This window comes from Bubalus kerabau, chromosome 4 (genome assembly GCF_029407905.1).
Source record: "Bubalus kerabau isolate K-KA32 ecotype Philippines breed swamp buffalo chromosome 4, PCC_UOA_SB_1v2, whole genome shotgun sequence".
Taxonomy (NCBI): Eukaryota; Metazoa; Chordata; class Mammalia; order Artiodactyla; family Bovidae; genus Bubalus; species Bubalus kerabau.
Window position 1 is genome coordinate 109917773 of NC_073627.1, and position 21455 is coordinate 109939227.

The 21455-nt window shown below is 42.2% G+C and overlaps 1 protein-coding gene across 1 annotated transcript in view; it reads left to right on the plus strand.

Annotated features, from left to right (window-relative positions):
* PGM5 (phosphoglucomutase 5) overlaps positions 1-21455 on the plus strand; it is a 208322-nt gene that overhangs the window by 132613 nt on the left and 54254 nt on the right. Inside the window, exons 8-9 of the mRNA XM_055578264.1 lie at positions 14761-14896; positions 18486-18669. Of these exons, the coding sequence (XP_055434239.1) occupies positions 14761-14896; positions 18486-18669 (320 nt within the window). The remainder of the gene's footprint in view (positions 1-14760; positions 14897-18485; positions 18670-21455) is intronic.

Consider the following 21455-nt stretch of genomic DNA (forward strand, 5'->3'; position numbering starts at 1 on the left):
GATGGCCTAGAAGAGCTCCAAGCTGACCACCATCTTGAGTATTACTGTTACTTTTGTTATGTATTTTTAAAAAGCTAATGTCAATAGTCAAACAAAATAAGGCAGTACAATAATGTTTACTTTGCCTAAGAAAGTGTTCTCTGATAAGTTTTCCACAATAATAATAGTTGTCTTTTACAATTAGCACTTAGTATGTACCGGAGTGTTGCTAAGCCTTTTGTATACAACCATCTCTTTCTGGAAATTTTGAGTTGAATCCAGGTCTCCTGACACCAACATGACTGTTTATACTGTGAACTCTGGAGTTCAGCCTGGTGCTAATAAAGTTGGCTCATTTTATAGGCTGTAGCACAAAAGAAAGAGGCCCAGAGTATGTATGTACTTCATGTCACAGGAAATCACAAGTATCTTTCCAGTCTTTTGAGATTTTTTTGGATCCCTCTGCTTGCCATGTGACTATAAATGCCCTGAGAACAAAAGCCATATCTATCTCGCTCAGCTCTATTTTGTTTTATATATGATAGGCTTTGAGTATTTATAGGGTAGATGGAAGGATAGAAGGAAGGGAGGGAGGGAGGGAGACTGGGAAGATGGATGAAGTAAATGGATAGAAAGAAAGAAACAAAGAATTTCCATTTTGGTATATTTTCTTTGCATTATTAGTAATTATATTTTTATCACTCTTGAGTGGTTGTATTTCTGGAAGTCTAGGCATTAGGGTATCCCAAGATTTGGGAGGATTCCTAAAAACAAACCCACATAAACACAGGCCATTTGGAAGGGGGTGAGTCAGATGTTGTTCCAGGTGGCACTAGTGGAAAAGAACCCGTCTGTCAATGCAGGAAACGTAAGAGGCGTGAGTTTGATCCTTAGGGCAGGAAGATCCCCTGGAGGAGGGCATGGCAACCCACTCCCGGATTCTTGCCTGGAGAGTCCCGTGGACAGAGGAGCCTGGCAGGCTACAGTCCATGGGGTCACAAAGAGTCAGACACGACTGAAGAGAGCACACACACATAAGAATTACATAAAATTTTAAGATAAAGTTTTAACATTTTCAGTCACCCTATCATTATTAGCACAAATTAATAGCTAGCAGAGTATTTCTAGGAACACTTCATCTCCACATCTGTGTTAATGAAGATTTAAAATTTTAAGTACTGTTAAGTATTTGTAATTCAAGTTGTATTACCTTATTTTCTTCCTGTGGTTGGGTGGTTGGGGGCTGCTGACGATTACCTGTAAATAGCCATGTTCAACAGTGCCTGGGTTCTAGTTTAGTGATCTTATATATTTACTAAATTCTTACAGCATAGACATTCTCTGCTCTATTGCCTTATGGTTTATATTACTGACTTCATTCTCCAGTTGCCTTGTGAATGGACATTTTATTTCCTCTAACAGCTAAACAGTTTATAATACTTTCAAGTTCCATACCTCTTCCTTTGTTTATATTTCACACATGAACTATGTACATCCTAACTCAAGGTTGGGTTTTCAGGAGTGCTGTTAAACAATATTGAGTAGGTTGAACTGTCTCTAATTTATACATTTATTTTTATTTAATACCATATTTTTTAAAGGTATGATAAAGGAAAACTTTAGTTCTTCCCCCATTTTGATAATCATTAGTTCTTACATTTTGCAGTTTTCAAATCTATCCAGTCTCTAGGCCAGCGAAGGACACCCATGTATCTGTGAATTTCAGATTATCAAGGTTCCACCACAGCTCTTTCTCTTGTTTGGATAGCAGATGTGACATGAGGACGCTGTGATGACAGCATTATCAGCACTAGGAGAGCAATTTCTTTCCTGGGCAAGTTGAAACAGGATGTGTGTACATGTGCAATTCAATCTAGGCTGGGCTAGAGCACAGAAGTGCTGTGATTGACACATCCCAAGAGCCTCCTTGTAAACTCTGAAAACTGAAACTCTCATTTGGACCTCTACAAACTCTCAACCTGTGTATTGGGAAAGAGAACTCCCACTTGGAGTGGTAAGAATGTGTCCATCAGAAAAAAATCTTTTTCCTGATGGCTGCACAGCTCCAGTTCCTCTGACCCTTTAATTCATCCTGCAAGCTGATGAAAAGTGGCAAGAGCGGGTGTTGTGTGAAACTCCAGTGTGGGGCAGAAAGGAATGGACCTCCATCTGAGGCTGTGTCCATGCTTACCAGTGCATCTTGGGACTGGGAATCCTGGGAAACCATCCTTCAGTCCTTACAAATTGAAGAATTCCAAACAGACTATAAGGGTTTCTTTTCACAATTTCTAGGGGACTTTTGGGCTTCTCTCATAGTGCAGCTGGTAAAGAATCTGCCTGCAATGTGGGAGACCTGGGTTTGATCCCTGGGTTGGGAAGATCCCCTGGAGGAGGGCATGGACAATCCTCATGGACAGAGGATCCTGGCAGCCTACAGTCTGTGGGGTCACAAAGAGTTGGACACAACTGAGCAACTAAGCACAGCACAGCACAGGGGACTTTTAACAAGGGGGCCATCCCTTGGTATTTAAGATGCAATCCCTAAAGTTGTGCTTTGAGGCTCCCCCCACCCCCCGCCATACTGTCTTCCAGTTGCCAGGTGGCTCCACTGGGAGTTAAGTACAGTGACTAAAGAGTGACAAGTCCTCACCCCTGTGGTGCAGGCATTAAACCCCATGGAGAGATTTCTGGTTCAGCTAACAACTGCTGCTGCTGCTAAGTCGCTTCAGTCGTGTCCGACTCTGTGTGACCCCACAGACAGTAGCCTACCAGGCTCCCCTGTCCCTGGGATTCTCCAGGCAAGAATACTGTAATGGGCTGGAATGGGTTGCCATTTCCTTCTCCAATGCATGAAAGCGAAAAGTGAAAGTGAAGTTGCTCAGTCGTGTCTGACCCTTAGCGACCCCATGGACTGCAGCCCACCAGGATTTTCCGTCCATGGGATTTTCCAGGCCAGAGTACTGGAGTGGGGTGCCATTGCCTTCTCCGACTACTGAGAAACAATTCTTAGAGAATTGTATTGTTCCCACCAGCACTGGCAGCAAAGAAGTGGGCTGGGATGTGTACGAGTCAGAAGGCCCCCCTGTCCTATATGTGGGCGTACTTGTGTAAGGGAAAAGTGTCAGATGGCTGACCCGATGTTACCGCTTTCTCCTCCTCTGGGATGGATGGCCCGGCTGCCTTAGGGCCTGTGTTAATGCAACACTGCTAACACTTATTATTTACTGAGCACCTCCTGAGTGATAAGTACAATGCCTAGGGCTGCCTATATGACATTTCACTGAGACTTTTTGACTCTTAAATGAACTGCAGCTGCTGCTACTAGCGACCATAATAACTCCAATTTTATAGACAAGGTCATGGAGGATTGGGGGGGAAAGTTGGCCACAGGCCAATCATACATGGCAGAGCCAGGATTCAAAGCCAGTCTCTTTGGCCCCACTGTACTCTGCTGCCTCTTTTAAGGACATGCCAAGGGGTCCTTCTCCCTGGTCTGGTTAATTCTTTTGGATGGGATGAGATGCATGCCAGGAGACGTGGTGTCATGTAAACAGCACAGTACTAGGAAGTGACCCAGTTAGACCCCTCCTCTCTGTCATTGAACTACCTCACACAGATCACTTAACTTCTCTGGGCTTCAGTTTCCTCATTTATAAGATGAATCTGTTCAGTGGGATGATCTATAAAATTTTTTCCCATATATTTTTTTAGATTGCCTCCAGCTTTTTGTGAGGAATGAATCTGATGAATTATATCAAACTACATACTAGAGTTTCACCTAATCATTCATTTACTCATTCAACAAATGTTTATTGTGCACTTTCTATGAGCCAGGGTCAGGATAGAATGATGAGTCATTTCAGATACAGGCCCTTCCTTCATGGAGTTTGCAGTGTTTTGCAACAGTCAGGATATTAGCCAAAAGCCCTGCTGCATTATTGTGTCAAACACCATCACCATCATCAAATTTATTGTTACATCTCATTGGGAGGCAGTATGCCCCCCGGGCATCATGAGCTACACAATCAGTTACTGCTGTCCTTCGTTTCTGAGCTGACAGCTGCCTTCAATCCACCTACGAGCAGGACAACTTTGTTTTGCAGTTGGTAAACATTTTAGAGCTTTAATTAAAAAAAATTTCTTTTTAATCATGGAAAAGTGACAGTTTTTCCATGAGCCCTGATTTTTGGCCAGATTTGAAGAGCTGAACACAAGCAATTTGAGACATGGAAAAAAAAAATAACCTGTCACAGTTCAATAACACGTTCTCGAATCGCAGATTCCCTGCAAGGGGTACCTCCCAGTGTTCCCTCATAACTTCTCTATTTTAAAAGACAGATCCTTGAGTGGATAAAATGAGGATGGGAAGAATTTCCCTGCCCATTAATGAAAGCTTCACTTGTAGATGAAAAGACTAAAGTGATAAAAAAAGAGAAGTAAAGGGAAATTTAGCATCTTATCCTGAATGTCTGGGGAGGAAAAAATGCAAATCCATTCAGAAGGCTGCCTCAGGTCTAACCACATGCGGCATTTTATCTGCCTCATTGTGGCTCCTGAGGACCACCAGCATTACTGGGCATTTCCAGGGGTGGTTTTGTCCACAGACGTTGGAGCCAAACTGCCCAGGTGTGAAGCTTTTCTTCACTTAGTGGCCATGTGACTTCATACAAATGACCTAACCTCAACCTCTTATCTGTAAAAAGAAGCTATCAAATTGTCCAAGTTAGATAATGGATGTGTAAAGTACTGAGTGAAGTGCTTGGTACCTTGCTGTTATTCTTCTAAAAATGGAATTTAACTCGCTGTGTCATTCTGCATCAAGAGTAAGTATATAGAGAAATTTCCCGTCATTTCTGGCTCTAGGAAGTGTGTGTGCTTAGGTATGTGCTATATATGCACATATTCTAAAAACCATCAGGAGCCCCTTTAAGCGAGTGGCCTTCCTTATCAGATGGCCAACCATCCTAGTGTGCCTGGGATAGAGAAGGTTCCTGGTATGTTGTTCATTTCCTGCTAAAACAGGGAAAGTCCTAGGCACACCAGGATGGGTTGATTACCCCAAATTTGGCAAGGCTGTCAGTAGATTTCCAGGCAAAAAGGAGAAAAACCATGATACTAAAGCTGGCTCCAGTGAGAGGCCTCTACCTGACTAAGGCCAGGGGCAGCCACTGAACTAGAGACCAATGGGCACTTTCCTTTAGTGCTAAATTTGAGCAAATAGAGGAAGAGGCCTAATTCACTGTCCCTCAGTAATCTGCTGCCAATATTGGACTATACTGAGTAACCTTCTCTGAAAACAATGGTTCTCAACTCTGGCTGCCCATAAGAATTACTCAATGAATTTAAAATACTAATGCCTGGCTCCCATTGCCAAAAACTCTGGTTTTATTGGTCTGGGGTGGGGCCTGAGCATTGGTATTTTTTAATAAGTTCTTTAGGAGCCTCCAATGAGCAGCCTGGGTTGAGAAACACTAACTTATTTCTAGCTTGGAGTTGGCAACAGGTGCACCATGATTTGTATTTTCCTGAATGACAAAGTCAGACTTTCCTGATCAGAGTCTCAACTGAGATGACTTGATCTGTTAGTAACGTGTGTGGTGTTTTATTGAGTTGATTTGCCCATGCTGGCATTTCCATTGGAGGAAAATTCCTCTGAGATTGAGTACTCTTCTTTCTTTTCCCCATTTTTTTTGTGAGGGTGGTGTACTTACTAATATACTGCCTAGCTCAAAGTAATATGGTTTTAAAGCTTGAGAAAACTCAAGTCTAATTTGAGGGAATAGGGGAGTAGGGATGTTTCTGATGAGAAAAAGTAAACCTGTCTTTGGAGTCAGTTTTTCCCAAGTTGTGGCCAGAGAGCTGAGCTGGTATCTTGGTGAAGATGGCTGGTTCTCTGTGCTGGTCAGAGTGAGTCTGAGCGGGCTTCAGACTGTGTTAGCTTAGATAGGGGAAGGGCAGTTGAGTGGTACCTACAGGCTTTGGAAATATGAGTTAAAGCTTCTTGCAGTGTCCCGAACCAGATGACAAACTCTGGCTGCACTACAAGCCAAGTATCCAAAGAAGCAAACTTCAAAATTTGTACTGTATTATTTAATTCTAGGGCTTCCCTGGTGGCTCTGATGGTAAAGACTCTGCCTATAATGCAGGAGACCTGGGTTTGATCCCTGGGTTAGGATTTTCCCTGGAAAAGGAAATGGCTACCCACTCTAGTATTCTTGCCTGGAGAATTCCATGACCAGAAGACCCTGGCGGGCTACAGTCCATGGGGTCACAAAGAGTTGGACACAACTGATAAGGAGAAATGAGCTATTAAGACATGAGAAGACATCGAGGAAACTTAAATGCATATTACTCAGTGAAAGAAGCCAAACTAAAAAGGCCACATATCGTGTGAGTCCAATTATATGATAATCTGGAAAAGACAAAACTGTAAAGATAATAAAAGGCTTACTGGTTGCCCAGGGCTACAAGGGAGGGAAGGATGAATAATCAGAACCCAGAGGATATTTAGGACAGTGAAACTTTACTGTATGATACTATAATGGTGGGTACATTTGTTAAAGCCCATAGAAGGTACAACAGCAAGAATGAACCCTAATGTGAGCTATGGACTCGGGGTGATGATGGGTCACCAGTGCAGGCTCATCATTTGCAGCAAGCGTCCCATTCTGGTGCGGGATGTTGACGATGGGGAGGCTGTGTTTGTGTGGAGACAGGGACTATTATGAGAACTAGTACTTTTCATTCAATTTTGCTATGAAGCTGCAACGGCTCTAAAAAATAAAATCTGTTTAAAAAATTTACTGGCAATAGTATGCTAATATAAATGTTAGTGTCAAAAAATTTTTTCTGGAATCTCATGTCCTAAAGATGGAACAGATGTGAATATATGAAATGAGGAAGTGAAAGAACTATTTTATTTGCTTTTTTTTTTCCCAAACAGCTGTTTGTAGAGTGTAGAGATTTTGCCTGGGAACAAAGAGGGTGAAACAGCCTGGATGAATCCCTCTTCATGCCTGGTCAGCAATAGTAGAAATGCTCAGGGGCCTTTGGGGATGAATCTGAAACTTTGTTTTTGAAGGTGGGGTCTCCCTGTGAGGTGAACAAAACCCATCCCCTAAGCTCAGCTTCCCCCAAGGCCAGTGTTAACAGCTCAGCAGTGCACCGCCTTCCCTGTCCTCATTTTCTGTCAAGTCCTACAGCCATCTATTTGCCCTGAAGTGATGGGACTAGAGGCCGTGATCTTAGTTTTTTGAATGATGAGTTTTAAGCCAGCTTTTTCACTCTCCTCTTTCACCTTCATCAAAAGACTCTTTAGTTCCTCTCCACTGTCTGCCATTAGAGGGGTATCATCTGCATATCTGAGGTTGTTAATAAGCTGATTTTTTAACATTTATTAAACTTGGATAAACATAATTACACTCATTACATGTGTTCCCAAAGATTTTTATTCAATATTTTGTATGCACAACAAGTTTTGGTGTAGATTTTCCATAATTTCCTATTCTTTAACAATTAGTATTAGGACTTCCCTGGTTAAGATTTCACTTTCCAATGCAGGGAGTGTGGGTTCCGTCCCTGGTTGGAGAGCGAAGATCCCATATGCCTTGTGGCCACAAAAGAAAAATATAAAACAGAAGCAATGTTGTAAAAAACTCAAAAAGACTAAAAAAATTTGTATTCATTTTTCAACTTTTCCTCTTCTTTTAAAAAATATTTTTTGTTTGTTATTATTTATTCAACTTTCCCTCTTCTTTTAGCTGCTTTGGTGAATTTCCTTTTGACTAAAGGTTAAGAAATAGAATAGCTGGGTCCAAAGCTGGGCACTGTTTTAAGGCTATTGATCATTATTGTTGTTCATTCATGAAGTCATGTCCAACTCTATGTGAACCTATGGACTGCAACATGCCAGGCTTCCCTGTCCTTCACCATCTCCTGGAGTTTGCTCAAACTCATGTCCATTGTGTCAGTGATGCATTCAATCATGTAATCTTCTGTCGCTTCCTTCTCCTCCTGCCCTCAATCTTTCCCAGCATCAGTCTTTTCCAGTGAGTCAGCTCTTTGGGTGGCCAAAGTATTGGAGCTTCAGCTTAAGCATCAAACCTTCCAATGAATATTCAGGGTTGATTTCCTTTAGGATTGACTAGTTTAATCTCCTTGCTGTCCAAGGAACTCTCAAGAGTCTTCTCTAGCACCACAATTCAAAAGCATCAGTTCTTTGACACTCAGCCTTCTTTATGGTTGAACTGTCTCATCTGTACATGACTACAGGAAAAACCATAGCTTTGACTATATGGACTTTTGTCAGAAAGTGATGTCTCTGCTTTTGAATACACTATATAGGTTAGTCATTGCTTTTCTTCCAAGGAACAAGCGTCTCGTAATTTCATGGCTGCAGTCACTGTCCACATTGATTTTGGAGCCCCCCAAAATAAAATCTGCCACTGTTTCCATTTTTATCCCATTTATTTTCCATGAAGTGATGGGACTGGATGCCATGATCATTACTGCCAAATTATCCTACCAAACTGTACATGTTTACACTGGTACTTTGCTAGTACTAAGTGTTCCCCTGCCCCTAATGAACCCTTGTTATTTGAGAGTCCCAAATGGGATTCCATTTTGTGGACTTTTCTTTGACTGAGGTGAGATTGAACATTTGTTCAAATGTTTTTGACTATTAATATTTTTCTGTCTGACAGTTGCTCATGTGTGCAACAGTTTTCTATTTGGGTCCCTCTTTTTTGGATTGACTTATAAAAACATTTTTAATATAAAGTTTAGTGGTCCTGTCATATATAGTATGAACATACCTTCCCTCCATTTTTCACTCTTTATAGTGGGGTCTTAGGAAATCATTTGATGCCTTTTTTTTTTACTGTTTAATTTATCTGTCACTGTTACGGCATTATAGTTCACTTGCCTTGAAGTTATTAAAAGGAGAGCTGTTTCCCCAAAACCCCCTCTAATGTACTATGAGAGTTCAGTGGAAACGTGTACATGTAATTGCAAATCATCAGTGTTTCTATCCCCACCTCAAAGAGTTATGAAGAACATGGTTGATTTTACTTGATCATTGGCCCCTTGTGACTCTTGGCAGTGTTTAACTTGTAAGTGAGGATATCCAAGCCAATTCACAATTTATTATGTGGTTGGCTGCTAACAGTTGAGGTGAGTTTGTATGTTTTTTATATTTTTGATCATGCTAAAATAACTCTGTGTCTCTCTACCCTAAATTATGACATCCTATCAGATGTCAGACTCAACAGCATCTCATGGGTCTATCTCTAGGTAATGTAATCCAGCTGGAGATTCAGAGTATGCAAAGCCCATGTTTTAGAACAAAAAGGTATTTCTCTCTAGCCAGTAAATGAAAGTGACTTTTTTCAGCTATAAAAGGACAAAGGATTTTGAAGTTATCCCACTGGGCAGGGCTTCCTAGACTTGTTTTTTTGGCACTAGGCCATGGAGCTAACCCAGCATCTCCTAAATTTCTTCCATTTTTGTAGCAGTGTGCACAGTTCCTTGGATGGGACTAGAGTCACTCCATGCTGTGATAATTAAAAGTCCAAAGTCTTCTCAGGCTAGAGGCAATGACAACCAGACATCTAAAAGTGTCACTAGCAGACCATTGATCGGTGTATGGAGGAGCCAAAGACTTGATCATTTCTCCTTTTAAGTATTTTCATTGCCCTCTCAAGGTTGTATATTTTCCTTTTTTGAGGAAAAACATTTAAGATCGCCAATGTAACAAGAAGTATAAATGATTCATAGCTTTGGTGAGAAGTTCTCAAAGATGTCTAGCTTAACTAAGGTATTATTTCAGCCTGTCTTCAAAGTTTAAACAGCTCGATGTCATTGGGTCTTCCTTTCTGAGTTATGTTTCATAACTCTGAAACCCAAGTACCCATTCTCATTACTCTGTTGAAGGAAGAAATGATCCACCCCATGATCCTCGTCCCCTTTCTTGTTGTTGTTCAGTCGCCAAGTTGTGTTCCACTCTTTGCAACCCCATGAACTGCAGCACTCCAGGCTTCCTGTCCTTCACTATCTTCTTGAGTTCGCTCAAATTCATGTCCATTGAGTCAGTGATGCCATTCAACCATGTCATCCTCTATCGCCCCTTTCTCCTCTTGCCCACAATCTTTGCCAGCATCAGGGTCTTTTCCAATGTGTTGGTCCATTGTATCAGGTGGCCAAAGTATTGGAGCTTCAGCTTTAGCATCAATCCTTCCATGAATATTCAGGGTTGATTTCCTTTATGATTGACTAGTTTAATCTCCTTGATGTCCAAGGGACTCCTGAGAGTCTTCTCTAGTACCACAGTTTGAAAACACCAGTTCTTCAGCACTCAGTCTTCCTTATAATCCAGCTCTCAGCCCTCTTTATGGTCCAACTCTCACACATCCATATGTGACTATGGGAAAAATCATAGCTTTAACTATATTGACCTTTGTAGGCAAAGTGATGTCTCTGCATTTTAATACACTATCTAGGTTTGCCATAGCTTTTCTTCCAAGGAGCAAGCATCTTTTTATTTCATGGCTGTATTCATTGTCCATAGTGATTTTGAAGCCCAAGAATATGAAATCTGCCACCGTTTCCACTTTTTCCCCATCTATTTGCCATGAAGTGATGAGACTGGATGCCATGACCTTTGTTTCTTGAATGTTGAGTTTTAAGCCAGCTTTTTCACTCTCCTCTTTCACCTTCATCAAGAGGATCTTTACTTCCTTTACTTCATTTTCTGCCATTAGAGTGGTATCAGCAGCATATCTGAAGTTGTTGATATTTCTCCTGGTAATCTTGATTCCAGCCTGTGAGTCATCCATACAGCATTTCACATGACATATTCTGCACAGAAGTTAAATAAGCAGGGTGACAATATACAGCCTTGCCATGCTCCTTTCCCAGTTTTGAACTTGTTTGTTGTTCCATGTCCAGTTCTGACTGTTGCTTCTTGTCCTGCATACAGGTTTCTCAGGAGGCAGATAATGTGCTCTGGTATTCCCATCTCTTTAAGAATTTTCTCTACAGTTTGTTGTGATCCACACAGTCAAAGGCTTTAGAGTAGTCAGTGAAGCAAAAGTAGATTTTTTTTTTTAATTCCCTTGCTTTTTTTATGATCCAGTATATGTTGACAATTTGATCTCTGGTACCTCTGCCTTTTCTAAATTGACCTTGTACACATGGAAACTCTTGATCCACATACTACTGAAGCCTAGCTCAAAGGATTTTGAATATAATCTTGCTAGCATGTGAAATGAGTGCGTTTGTACAGTAATTTGAACATTCTTTGCCATTTTCTTTCTTTGGGACTGAAGTGAAAACTGACCTTTTCCAGTCCTGTGGCCACTGCTGAGTTTTCCAAATTTGCTGGCATAATGGGTGTAGCGCTTTAACAGCATTATCTTTTGGGATTTGAAATAGCTCACCTGGAATTCCATTACCTCCACTAGCTTTGTTTGTAGTGATGCTTCCTAAGGGCCCACTTGACTTCACACTCCAGAATGTCTGGCTCTAGGTGAGTGACCACACCATCATGGTTATCTAGGTCAGTACAAGCTTTTTGTACAGTTCTGTGTGTTCTTGCCACCTCTTCTTAATATCTTCCGCTTCTGTTAGGCCCTTGCTGTTTTTGTCCTTTATTGTGCCTGTCGTTGCATAAAATGTTCCCTTGGTGTCTCCAGTTTTCTTAAAGAGATCTCTTGTCTTTCCCATTCTATTGTTTCCCTCTATTTCTTTGCATTGTTCATTTAAAAAAGGCTTTCTTATCTTTCCTTGCTATTCTCTGGGACTCTACATTCAGTTGGGAATATCTTTGCCTTTCTCCTTTACCTTTCACTTCTCTTCTTTTCTCGGCTATTTGTAAGGTCTCCTCAGACAACCACTTTGCTTTCTTGCGTTTCTTTTTCTTGGGGGTGGTTTTGGTTACCACCTCCTGTATAGTGTTATGAACCTCGGTCCATAGTTCTTTCTTAAGACATTGCTGTTTGCTAAAGTCAGAGGATAAAAAGTATGTGAATAACTGAGAACACTCGGTCTCAAAGTGTGTATTGAATCAGCACCATGTTGGTGCTTTATGTGAATTACCAATAAGAACAACAACCACCACCACCACCACTTACGGTAACCCAGTCATTCACCTTAATACCTAGGCATAATCTAGTCACTTCCTCTTGATAGTAACCCATGGGGTAAGGGCTGTTCTTTCCCTGTGTTAGAGATGAGGCCAGCAAGTCACACAAAGGTCAGTGGCTGAGCCAGAATTTGAACTTCAAACAATCTGACTCCAGAGCCTTCCCTCTGAACTTGATTAAATTCATATGACAACCCCTCAAGATGGGCCATGGTGTCCCCATTTTACAAATGAGAACCCTAGACTCAGGTTAACAATTTTGCAGTAACTTCTCACACACCTGAGAAGTAGCAAAGTTTGATTTTAAACCCTGATTCCAAAACCCTCCTCATGCCTTTCCCGTTGAACCATCTTTCTTACACTACAACACATTCCTTTGTGTTTAGGACTTTATTCACTTCCAGAAGACCTTACAATTGGCCAATAGACAGATACTTAAATGAGCCTGCAGCACATTCCTCTGGGTTCTTTTTGCACAAGAAGCTACGTGTTTAGCCTGTATGCTTCATTGTGTGAATGCCTCAATACAAGCTACCTCTGTAAATAGTTGTAGGAATAAGCTTCCCAGTTCCTTCCTGCCTCAGGACTGCTGTCCCTCAGCATGGAAGACTTTGTCCCGAGATCTCTGCAGGGCTGACTCTTCTCAGGTATTAGATCAGATGTCATCACCCCTGTGGGGCTAACCCTGACTCCCTGTATTTGTTTCCTAAGGCTGCCACAAAAATTTACCCAAAACGGGGTGGCTTAGAACAACAGGAATTTATTTTCTTATCATTCTGGAGGCCAAGAGTCTCAAATTAAGGTTTTGGTAGAGCCATGCTTCCTCTGAAGGCTGGAGGGGAAAATCTTTTCTTGCCTCTTTCAGTTTCTAGTGGCTCCATCCATTCCTTGGTTTATAGCAGCATAACTCCACTCTCAATGAAAAAGGTGGTAAGACTTAAAATTAAGAAAACTAAGATCATAGCATCTGGTCCCATGACTTTATGGCAAATAGATGGAGAAACAGTGGAAACAGTGAGAGACTTTATTTTGGGGGGCTCCAAAATCACTGCAGATGGTGACTGCAGCCATGAAATTAAAAGACGCTTGCTCCTTAGAAGAAAAACTATGACCAACGTAGACAGCTTATTAAAAAGCAGAGACATTACTTTGCCAACAAAGGTCCGTCTAGTCAAAGCTATGGTTTTTCCAGTAGTCCTGTATGGATGTGAGAGTTGGACTATAAAGAAAGCTGAGCGCCGAAGAATCGATGCTTTTGAACTGTGGTGCTGGAGAAGACTCTTGAGAGTCCCTTAGACTGCAAGGAGATCCAATCAGTCCATCCTAAAGGAAATCAGTCCTGAATATTTATTGGAAGGACTGATGCTGAAGCTGAAACTCCAATACTTTAGCCACTTGATGCGAAGAACTGATTCCTTGGAAAACACCCTGATGCTGGGAAAGATTGAAGGCAGGAGGAGAAGGGGACAACAGAGAATGAGATGGTTGGATGGCATCACCGACTCAATGGACATGAGTTTGAGTAAACTCCAGGAGTTGATGATGGACAGGGAGGCCTGGCGGGCTGCAGTCCATGGGGTGGCAAAGAGTTGGACATGATTGAGCGACTGAACGGAACTGAACCACTCCACTCTCTGTCTTAGTCTTCACATAAACTACTATTTTGTGTTTCTCCCCAGTCTTTTCTTCTAAGAACACTTGTCATTGAAATTAGGGCCTACCTGGATAATCCAGGCTGATCTCATCTAAGCATCCTTAATTATATTGGCAGGACTGTTTTCCCAAACAAGCTTACCTTCACAGGTTCGTGGCGGGCCACGGGGAGCAGTGGCATATCTTTGGCAGGGGGAACATAGGGTGCCATTCAACCTGCTCTAGGAAAGCCGTGCTGCTCTAATAAAGCAGCCTTTGCTGATGTCATGCTCTGTGGTAGCATCACCCAGTTTAATTTTTTTCACTGTCCTTGTGCTTGTTTGATTTATCTTGTTCTTTTGTCTACTTTTCTGCTGCTTGTCCCTGCCTACTTGAACTCCAGCTTTATGAATAAAGAGCTGTCTTATTCACTGCTGGATGCCTATCACCTCACTCAATGCTTGGTGTAGTCTAAGGATCACCAAATATTTGCTGAATGAGCAATACCATTAGTCAAATGTGACATCAGCTTGGCTCTCTGATCCTTTCAACAATTTCCAGGGTTTTCTTTTTTGATATTATTTATGTTATTTGATGCTGGGAGGGATTGGGGGCAGGAGGAGAAGGGGACAACAGAGGATGAGATGGCTGGATGGCATCCCTGACTTGATGGACGTGAGTCTGAGTGAACTCCAGGAGTTGGTGATGGACAGGGAGGCCTGGCGTGCTGGGTTATTCATGGGGTCGCAAAGAGTTGGACACGACTGAGTGACTGAACTGAACTGAACTGATGTTATTTGAATTTCACTTCATATTTTTGGAAATTTCACTTTCATATTTTTGGAAACACAAGTATATTATGGGATATATATTTAACACAATAGATAAATATCAATATATATGCTATCATTTCAATATAACACTCAAGTTCTAACTGTCTTAATAGTTCATTTAGCTTTAACTTTTCCCCCATGAGAAAATCTTCAGAATGATATTTCTTTCTCGCATAGGCTCTGATCACCTCCGGGAGAAGGATGGCCTCTGGGCTGTCTTGGTCTGGCTCTCCATTATTGCTGCCCGGAAGCAGAGCGTGGAGGAGATTGTCCGAGGCCACTGGGCCAGGTTCGGCCGCCACTACTACTGCAGGTGAGAAGGCTAAGGGTCTCCATATGCACCTTAGGAAATTCCTTTTAGAAAAGTTAAAAAAAAAAAGGCGGGGGCTAGAATCTTAGGAAGGTAGCATCTGTCAGGGAGATCTGAGGAATACAGAGGCTAGAGCCACATAACCCCTGAGAGGTGGTTGGGGGTGCTATCAAGGTAGTACCAAATTAGAGGATACAACTTTCCCTACCTCTGGTGACACCTGTCTGTAATCTTTTCATCAGTGCCTATACAGTGGGCAGCCGTCCTGAGATGAAATTTGAACTGTAGACCCTTGAAAGGTCCTCTGGCGGCCATTAAAAGTTGTACAGTCAGACCAGGGGTTTTTCTTGTTGGTTTTCCACCCATGCTTATCAAGGAAATGGGGGAAGAGACAGAAGCTGCCACAGGTCAGGGTGCTTTTTGTAATCCTCTCCCTACCATTCTTTGTCTTGCCTCCCCACTAATGGTCCACAGAGTGACTATTAGTGGGTGGGGAGTCTCAGCTACCTTCCTGTTGTTGAAGGAAGCAAGGGGGGCAGTCTTTGGCTTGTGGCTGCCAGCTAGATATGTGTACCTAGAGATGCTATTCGTGTATACATAGTACCAAACCATGGTTTAGGAGGAGCAGTGGTCTTAAAAGATGTTAACTGTAAGGCTGTGGAATTACGGCAGATAATCTTTGGGTAGTCTCAGCAGCTCTCAGTGTATTAAAAACAGACACTGTACCTCATTTGCTTTGCTTATGAATAGTTAACTACTTGGAGGTTTGGTTGCATTTCAAGAGCTTAAGGGACAGAAAGAAAGCTTTAGACTTCCCTTATAAGGTGATTGTTTCTTCTCTTAAGAGGTCTTTTACTTAGATAAACATCAGAGAATAAGGAGGCTTGCGATATTACTCATTAAAATCAAAGAGGCTGCTGTGCTCTGGGAAATGGAGACAGCCTCACATTCTTGGTTCCTATCTAGTTAAGAAGGCTAAGGATGTGACAGCCTGCAAATCATCTCGAATTATTCATTGTATTATAAAATAAAAACTGTAAGGGCAGGTAGGAACTTGTTTTATTCACTAGTATTTCTAACAGCTGCCCCAAATCCTGATTCTTATGGGCTTTTTTGGCATACCAGAGGGGCCAGTTGGCACAGAAAATCCTTTTATTGTCTGAAGCTGTGCCATAAAATCCAACCTGATCAAATAAATTTTGATTGCCAACCTCTGGCTTAGCGAAAGCACTTTGAGTCAGGGATGTGTTCCTCATAATTTGTGGAATGATTATCTAGCTTTCTGCCAGCATTTTGAAGACATGGTGTTATGATAAGTGTATTTATAATACAGTTCATTTTTTTCTGGCCAAGAGCTTACATGATAATTACTTTTTTCATAACAAATACCATATTAGAGAATATAATGCAGTGGAGATATAAATTCTTGTAGGGCATTCAATTATGATTCAGGTTTCTGTCCAAAGAGATCACAGAGATAAAGAAAAAGGGAGGAGGGAGGAGGTAAAATGAAAGCAAACACTTCCTCCAGCCTCCGGGAAAGGTAGGTCGCAATGCTTGTGAAGGAGAACTGTTTATAGCCTGTTTTCTTAGTGGGCAGAAGACAATCAAATTTGGTTTAACTGGCACTGAGCCTGAAGAACCTAGATGATTTTCCCTGTATGAGTGGACCCCAGAAAGAATTCTGCATTGTAAAATTTCTTTCCTTGAACATGTGTTGGTAGTGGTGATGGTCAGAAGGGCTTGTTTGGGGGAGTGAGGGGAAGTTGTGGCAGAACTTGCTCGTGTAAGAAGACGAGTGTTGGGGCAGCTGGTCTGATGATCTCAGCCATGGCTGAGCGTGACCTGTCACATTCGTGTGTTTGCTCAACTTCTCAGACTCTTTCAGAGCCTCTCTATCTCCTCCTAGAGCCTCTTATCCCATCCTCATGCCCTTTTCTGCTTGGCTGGGTCTTTACCTTCCCAACAAACTACTGATAAAGAGAATCTAGGCTTAGAGCGCAAGCTGAGAAAGAATGCTCTGAGAGCATTCCCTGTTATTTTGTTCTCAGGCTGGGAGGACACACCTTCTGTAGGAGGGAGAGAATAGAAGAAGGAGGGGATGTAGGTGCAGGGGACCCATTGTTAGACATGGTATCAGTCCATGTTGGTCAATAACCTGATGTTTACTGAAGTCTCAAAAGATCTTGGGTGGAGAAAAACTGTCAACTATTCAGATCTTCCTTCTTTAGTTCACTCTGAGAACTCACCTTTCCTGTGTTAAAGAGGGCCCAAATTTGAGATCCCACCACTTGAGCACAGCTGCCCCTCCTAGGGTTTCCTTCTTAAACAGACCTCCCTTAGTATGCCATTAGGACTTGGTCAAACCCATCTGACACTGGGAAAGACCCTATAGTTTCTTCATGATAGTGACTAAGAATAAAAGTAAGAGCTTTAAGCACCAGTGTCTGGCATTGTGCCAACTACTTGGTATGTATTATCCTATTTAAACCCAGCAACAACAAATGAGATAGGTGTTATTTTTAGTCTTTTTTCCCCCTCTAATCACCTCCCAGCCCCATTGTTCTATGTGATGTTCTTGGCTAGGAGGACCTTTTTTTTTTTTTTTTAATGGAACAATTGTAATTTATCTTCCAAGTTTCCAAGAGAATTTTATGGTACAATGAGTTCCCTTCCCCATCTCTCTTCCCTGCCTTGATTCCTCTCTCTCCTCCCTTTCTGCCTTCACCTCCTCCCATATTCATTCCAGTGCTTACAAAACCCACTACTTATCAGAAGCAACAGAGAGAACAAAACAGAGTAGATCTCTGCCCTCCTGGAGCTTACAGTTCTCATGAGCAAAGACAAGAAATAAGTAAATTAATATATAAACAAAGCAAATACAGATTGGGGTAACTACCAAAAGAAGATGTAAAGGATGATGAGCGACGGGGAGAGAGAGAGGGGAGGTGCCTTAGATGTCTTGTCAGAGAAAGTGTTTCTAGGGGTGACAGTAAATTTGAAAATTGAAGGAAGGAAATGCATCAGCTATTGGAATAGCCTGGAGAAGACTGTACCAGGGAGAGGAAGCAGCAAGAGCAGAGGCCCAGAGGGTGGAGCATCTTTGAGGACTGGAGAGGAGGCCTGTATGGCTGGAGCATAGTGAACAAGGGCCAGAGTGAGACATAGCCAAGTCAAGGAGGTGGGCATGTCATATCCCACGGTACTTTATAGGCTGTGGTTAGTGTTTTAAATCTTTTTTTTTTTTTTCTGTATAAATCATAACTCCACCTTTATTTCAAAATACTAAACCTAGAATGAATAACATAACTCTTTTTTAACATAGTGTTTTAAATCTTAATCTCAAGATGATGGGCACTTTTGGAGGGATTCAAAGGAAAGGATGGCCATGATTTAATGTTTACAGGATGCTGCTGTTGCTGTGTGGGGAATGAGTGAGGGACCAGGGGAAGAGGTTGACCAGCTGTGGGTGCTTTTCTGTGCTGTTCTTCCATGGAAACAAAACCAGTGATTAGACAACTTGAGAGGCCCTCCTGGCTGCTGTTTCTCTGATTAGATTTGTCTTTAGCCTTTGTCCTGTCCCCCTCACCAGGTTTGACTATGAGGGATTAGAGCCCAAGACGACCTATTACATCATGAGGGACCTGGAGGCCTTGCTCACAGATAAGTCCTTCATCGGCCAGCAGTTTGCTGTGGGGAGCCATGTGTACAGTGTGGCGAAGACAGACAGCTTTGAATACATGGACCCTGTGGATGGCACCGTGACCAAGAAACAGGTACTTGCTAGGACATTGCCAGAACAGGTTATCAAATGATGAGAGGCCGGGGGAAATGCAAAATGTCCTACAACTGGAGAGGTCTTCAGGGACAGTCTACTGTGATCCCTTCATTTTATAAATGAGAGCCCTGTAGCCAGCAGAAAGCCCTTGGTGAAGATTACCTACCTACTTAATGGCAGTGGGTGGATTAGAACACAGGGCCCTGGCTCTCTGTCCAGTCTTCTTTCCACCTGGTAACTGATAGGCCTCAACACCATGAATAGATGTAGACTCAACATTTCTTCCTGAAATACTTGCAGCCTGAGTCTCTCTATGTAGCGGCCATGATGGGTGACAGATTAAGAAAAGTTTCCAAGAACAACAGAAGCCTTTTCTTTGGGACCCGCAGGTGCAGGGATGTTTCACCTTTTATTACCTTACGTCTTTGAGGAATGAAGGGAGCTTAGCCAGATGGGTTTGTTGCTCCTGATAGGGGAAGAAAAAATTAGAAAATTTGCCCCACAAACCCAAAAAGAAGATCTATGTTTGAGAAGTATCATGAAAGATAAGTGGCAAAATCGACCACAATTTCTTCTGTGATCTCATCTCTGTGAATTGTGTAAGAGACATGGAAAGCGATTACAATTATTTTTATTCTCGATTTTGGCCATGTTGGTCACTCTGGGAACATATTTTATCATTTATAGTCTGAATAAGACATTCTGGGTAATGTTAAGAAAAGTTCCATTATAAAATCCCCCAGTTCTTACCTTCTTATACATGCTTCATCAACTACAGACAACAAAATAAATCAGATGCTGTAGTTTGAGGGGACTAGATATAATGGTAGATATTGCTGTTTTTACTTTGACTGGTGTTTTATACCTAGTCCTTGTCCTAGGGTCCTCTGACTTGCTGATGTTCCAAAGCCTAGTGCCCTCCTGTTACTCTGTATTCTGAGAATACTCTGTTGTATTCTCAGTCTAGTCTGCTTTAGTTTTACAGTGATCTTTCATCTCTATCAAAATGTCAGTCTTTCATTCTAGAAGGCCTTCCATAGCTGGACAAATTCATCACAGTCTTACTTTAGAAAGGTGTAGGATAGTGGAAAAACTAGTCATGAAGAAGTTTGAAGACCCAGAATTGAATCCTGCTCCCGCCACTTACTAGTTGGAAGAGTTGTTAGGTTTCTTTGGTCTCTGGTTTCTTTCTCATCTGTAAAACATCTGTGTCACAGAGTTGTTTTAGAAATAGAATGAAATAACATATACAAAAACTCCTAGCCTTTACACAGGGAGTGCACCATGCATCTTTCATGGCTATGATTTGTTTTGCACAAGAATGCTTTCTTGTAGACTGGATGAATTCTCTCTAAAATAATACCAGTGAGTCCTGGAGATGTGAAGCCAGGAGCTCAGCACATCTTTGAACCTCCATGGCTCAGATAAAATTCTGTTCCAGTTTTGTATCATATTCTCACTTCTATTTCATACAGAGTCCTCAGAACAAACTTCCCTAATCTAAGACTCATTTTGTTGTTGTTGCATAGAACTCAAGAGTGGTAAAATACATGCTTTCTAAAGTATTCCTGAGAGGTTTTTTCTTCCCCAATGAGGCAGTCTTGAAAACCGTTCCTTGAAGGGATTGTCTAGTCATTGGTAGGTTCTGAACTTGATCTCCTTATGCAGAGCTCGAGCTCATTTGTTTTGCTGTTAAATCTACTAACACTCTGCTTTATTTCTTCCTCAGTGGCCTCAGCATTTGGGTGCTTTTTTTCTTGACTCCTCTTTAATCTTTCATATCAGGCTAATTCTTCAACTGGATCTCAAATGTGGCCTTTGATTTATTCCATGTCCCTCCCCTTCAAGCCTGAATATTGGTTTCCGTTTTTACTCTAGAATTTATTGATTTTTTTCCATATTCTTTCATCTGGGGTTCCCTAGTGGCTCAGATGGTAAAGCGTCTGCCTGCAATGCAGGAGACTTGGGTTCAATCCCTGGGTCAGGAAGATCCCCTGGAGAAGGAAATGGCAACCCACTCCAGTACTCTTGCCTGGAAAATTCCATTGATGGAGGAGCCTGGTGGGCTACAGTCCATGGGGTTGCAAAGAGTTGGACATGACTCAGTGACTTCACTTTCACTTTCATATGAGCTCAAAGGTGACCATAAATACTATCAGAACCTGCTCTTGGGAGTTTCTCTAGTAATGAAGGAAGGGTGGTTGTTCATCTTCCCAGATTCTAGGACCCAAGTGATGCCTTCATCAGCTGGTGTCCCAGACTCACACTGGAGCTTCCTGCAGGTCTGGGTTGGACTCACTGGGGATTTTGGGAGATCAGTTTACACACAGGTTCATACCTGTTGTCAGCAAATCATAGATGGTTCTTTCACCACAGATGGTCCTGTTGGCACACAGGGGAAATTCCTCCACAGGTGGGGCCATTGCTAAGCTTTCACTCCCAAGGCCTATGTCTCAGAATTCCTGGGATGTCAGTATTATCAGCATTCACTTCTGGGGACAATTGAGGCTGGGGAAATTGAGGCATGGTTGCAAAATACACTGCTGCTGCTGCTAAATCACTTCAGTTGTGTCCGACTCTGTGTGACCCCATAGACGGCAGCCCACCAGGCTCCCCCATCCCTGGGACTCTACAGGCAAGAACACTGGAGTGGGTTGCCATTTCCTTCTCCAATGCATGAAAGTGAAAAGTGAAAGCAAAGTTGCTCAGTCATGTCTGACTCTTCGCGACCCCATGGACTGCAGCCTACCTAGGCTCCTCCGTCCATGGGATTTTCCAGGCAAG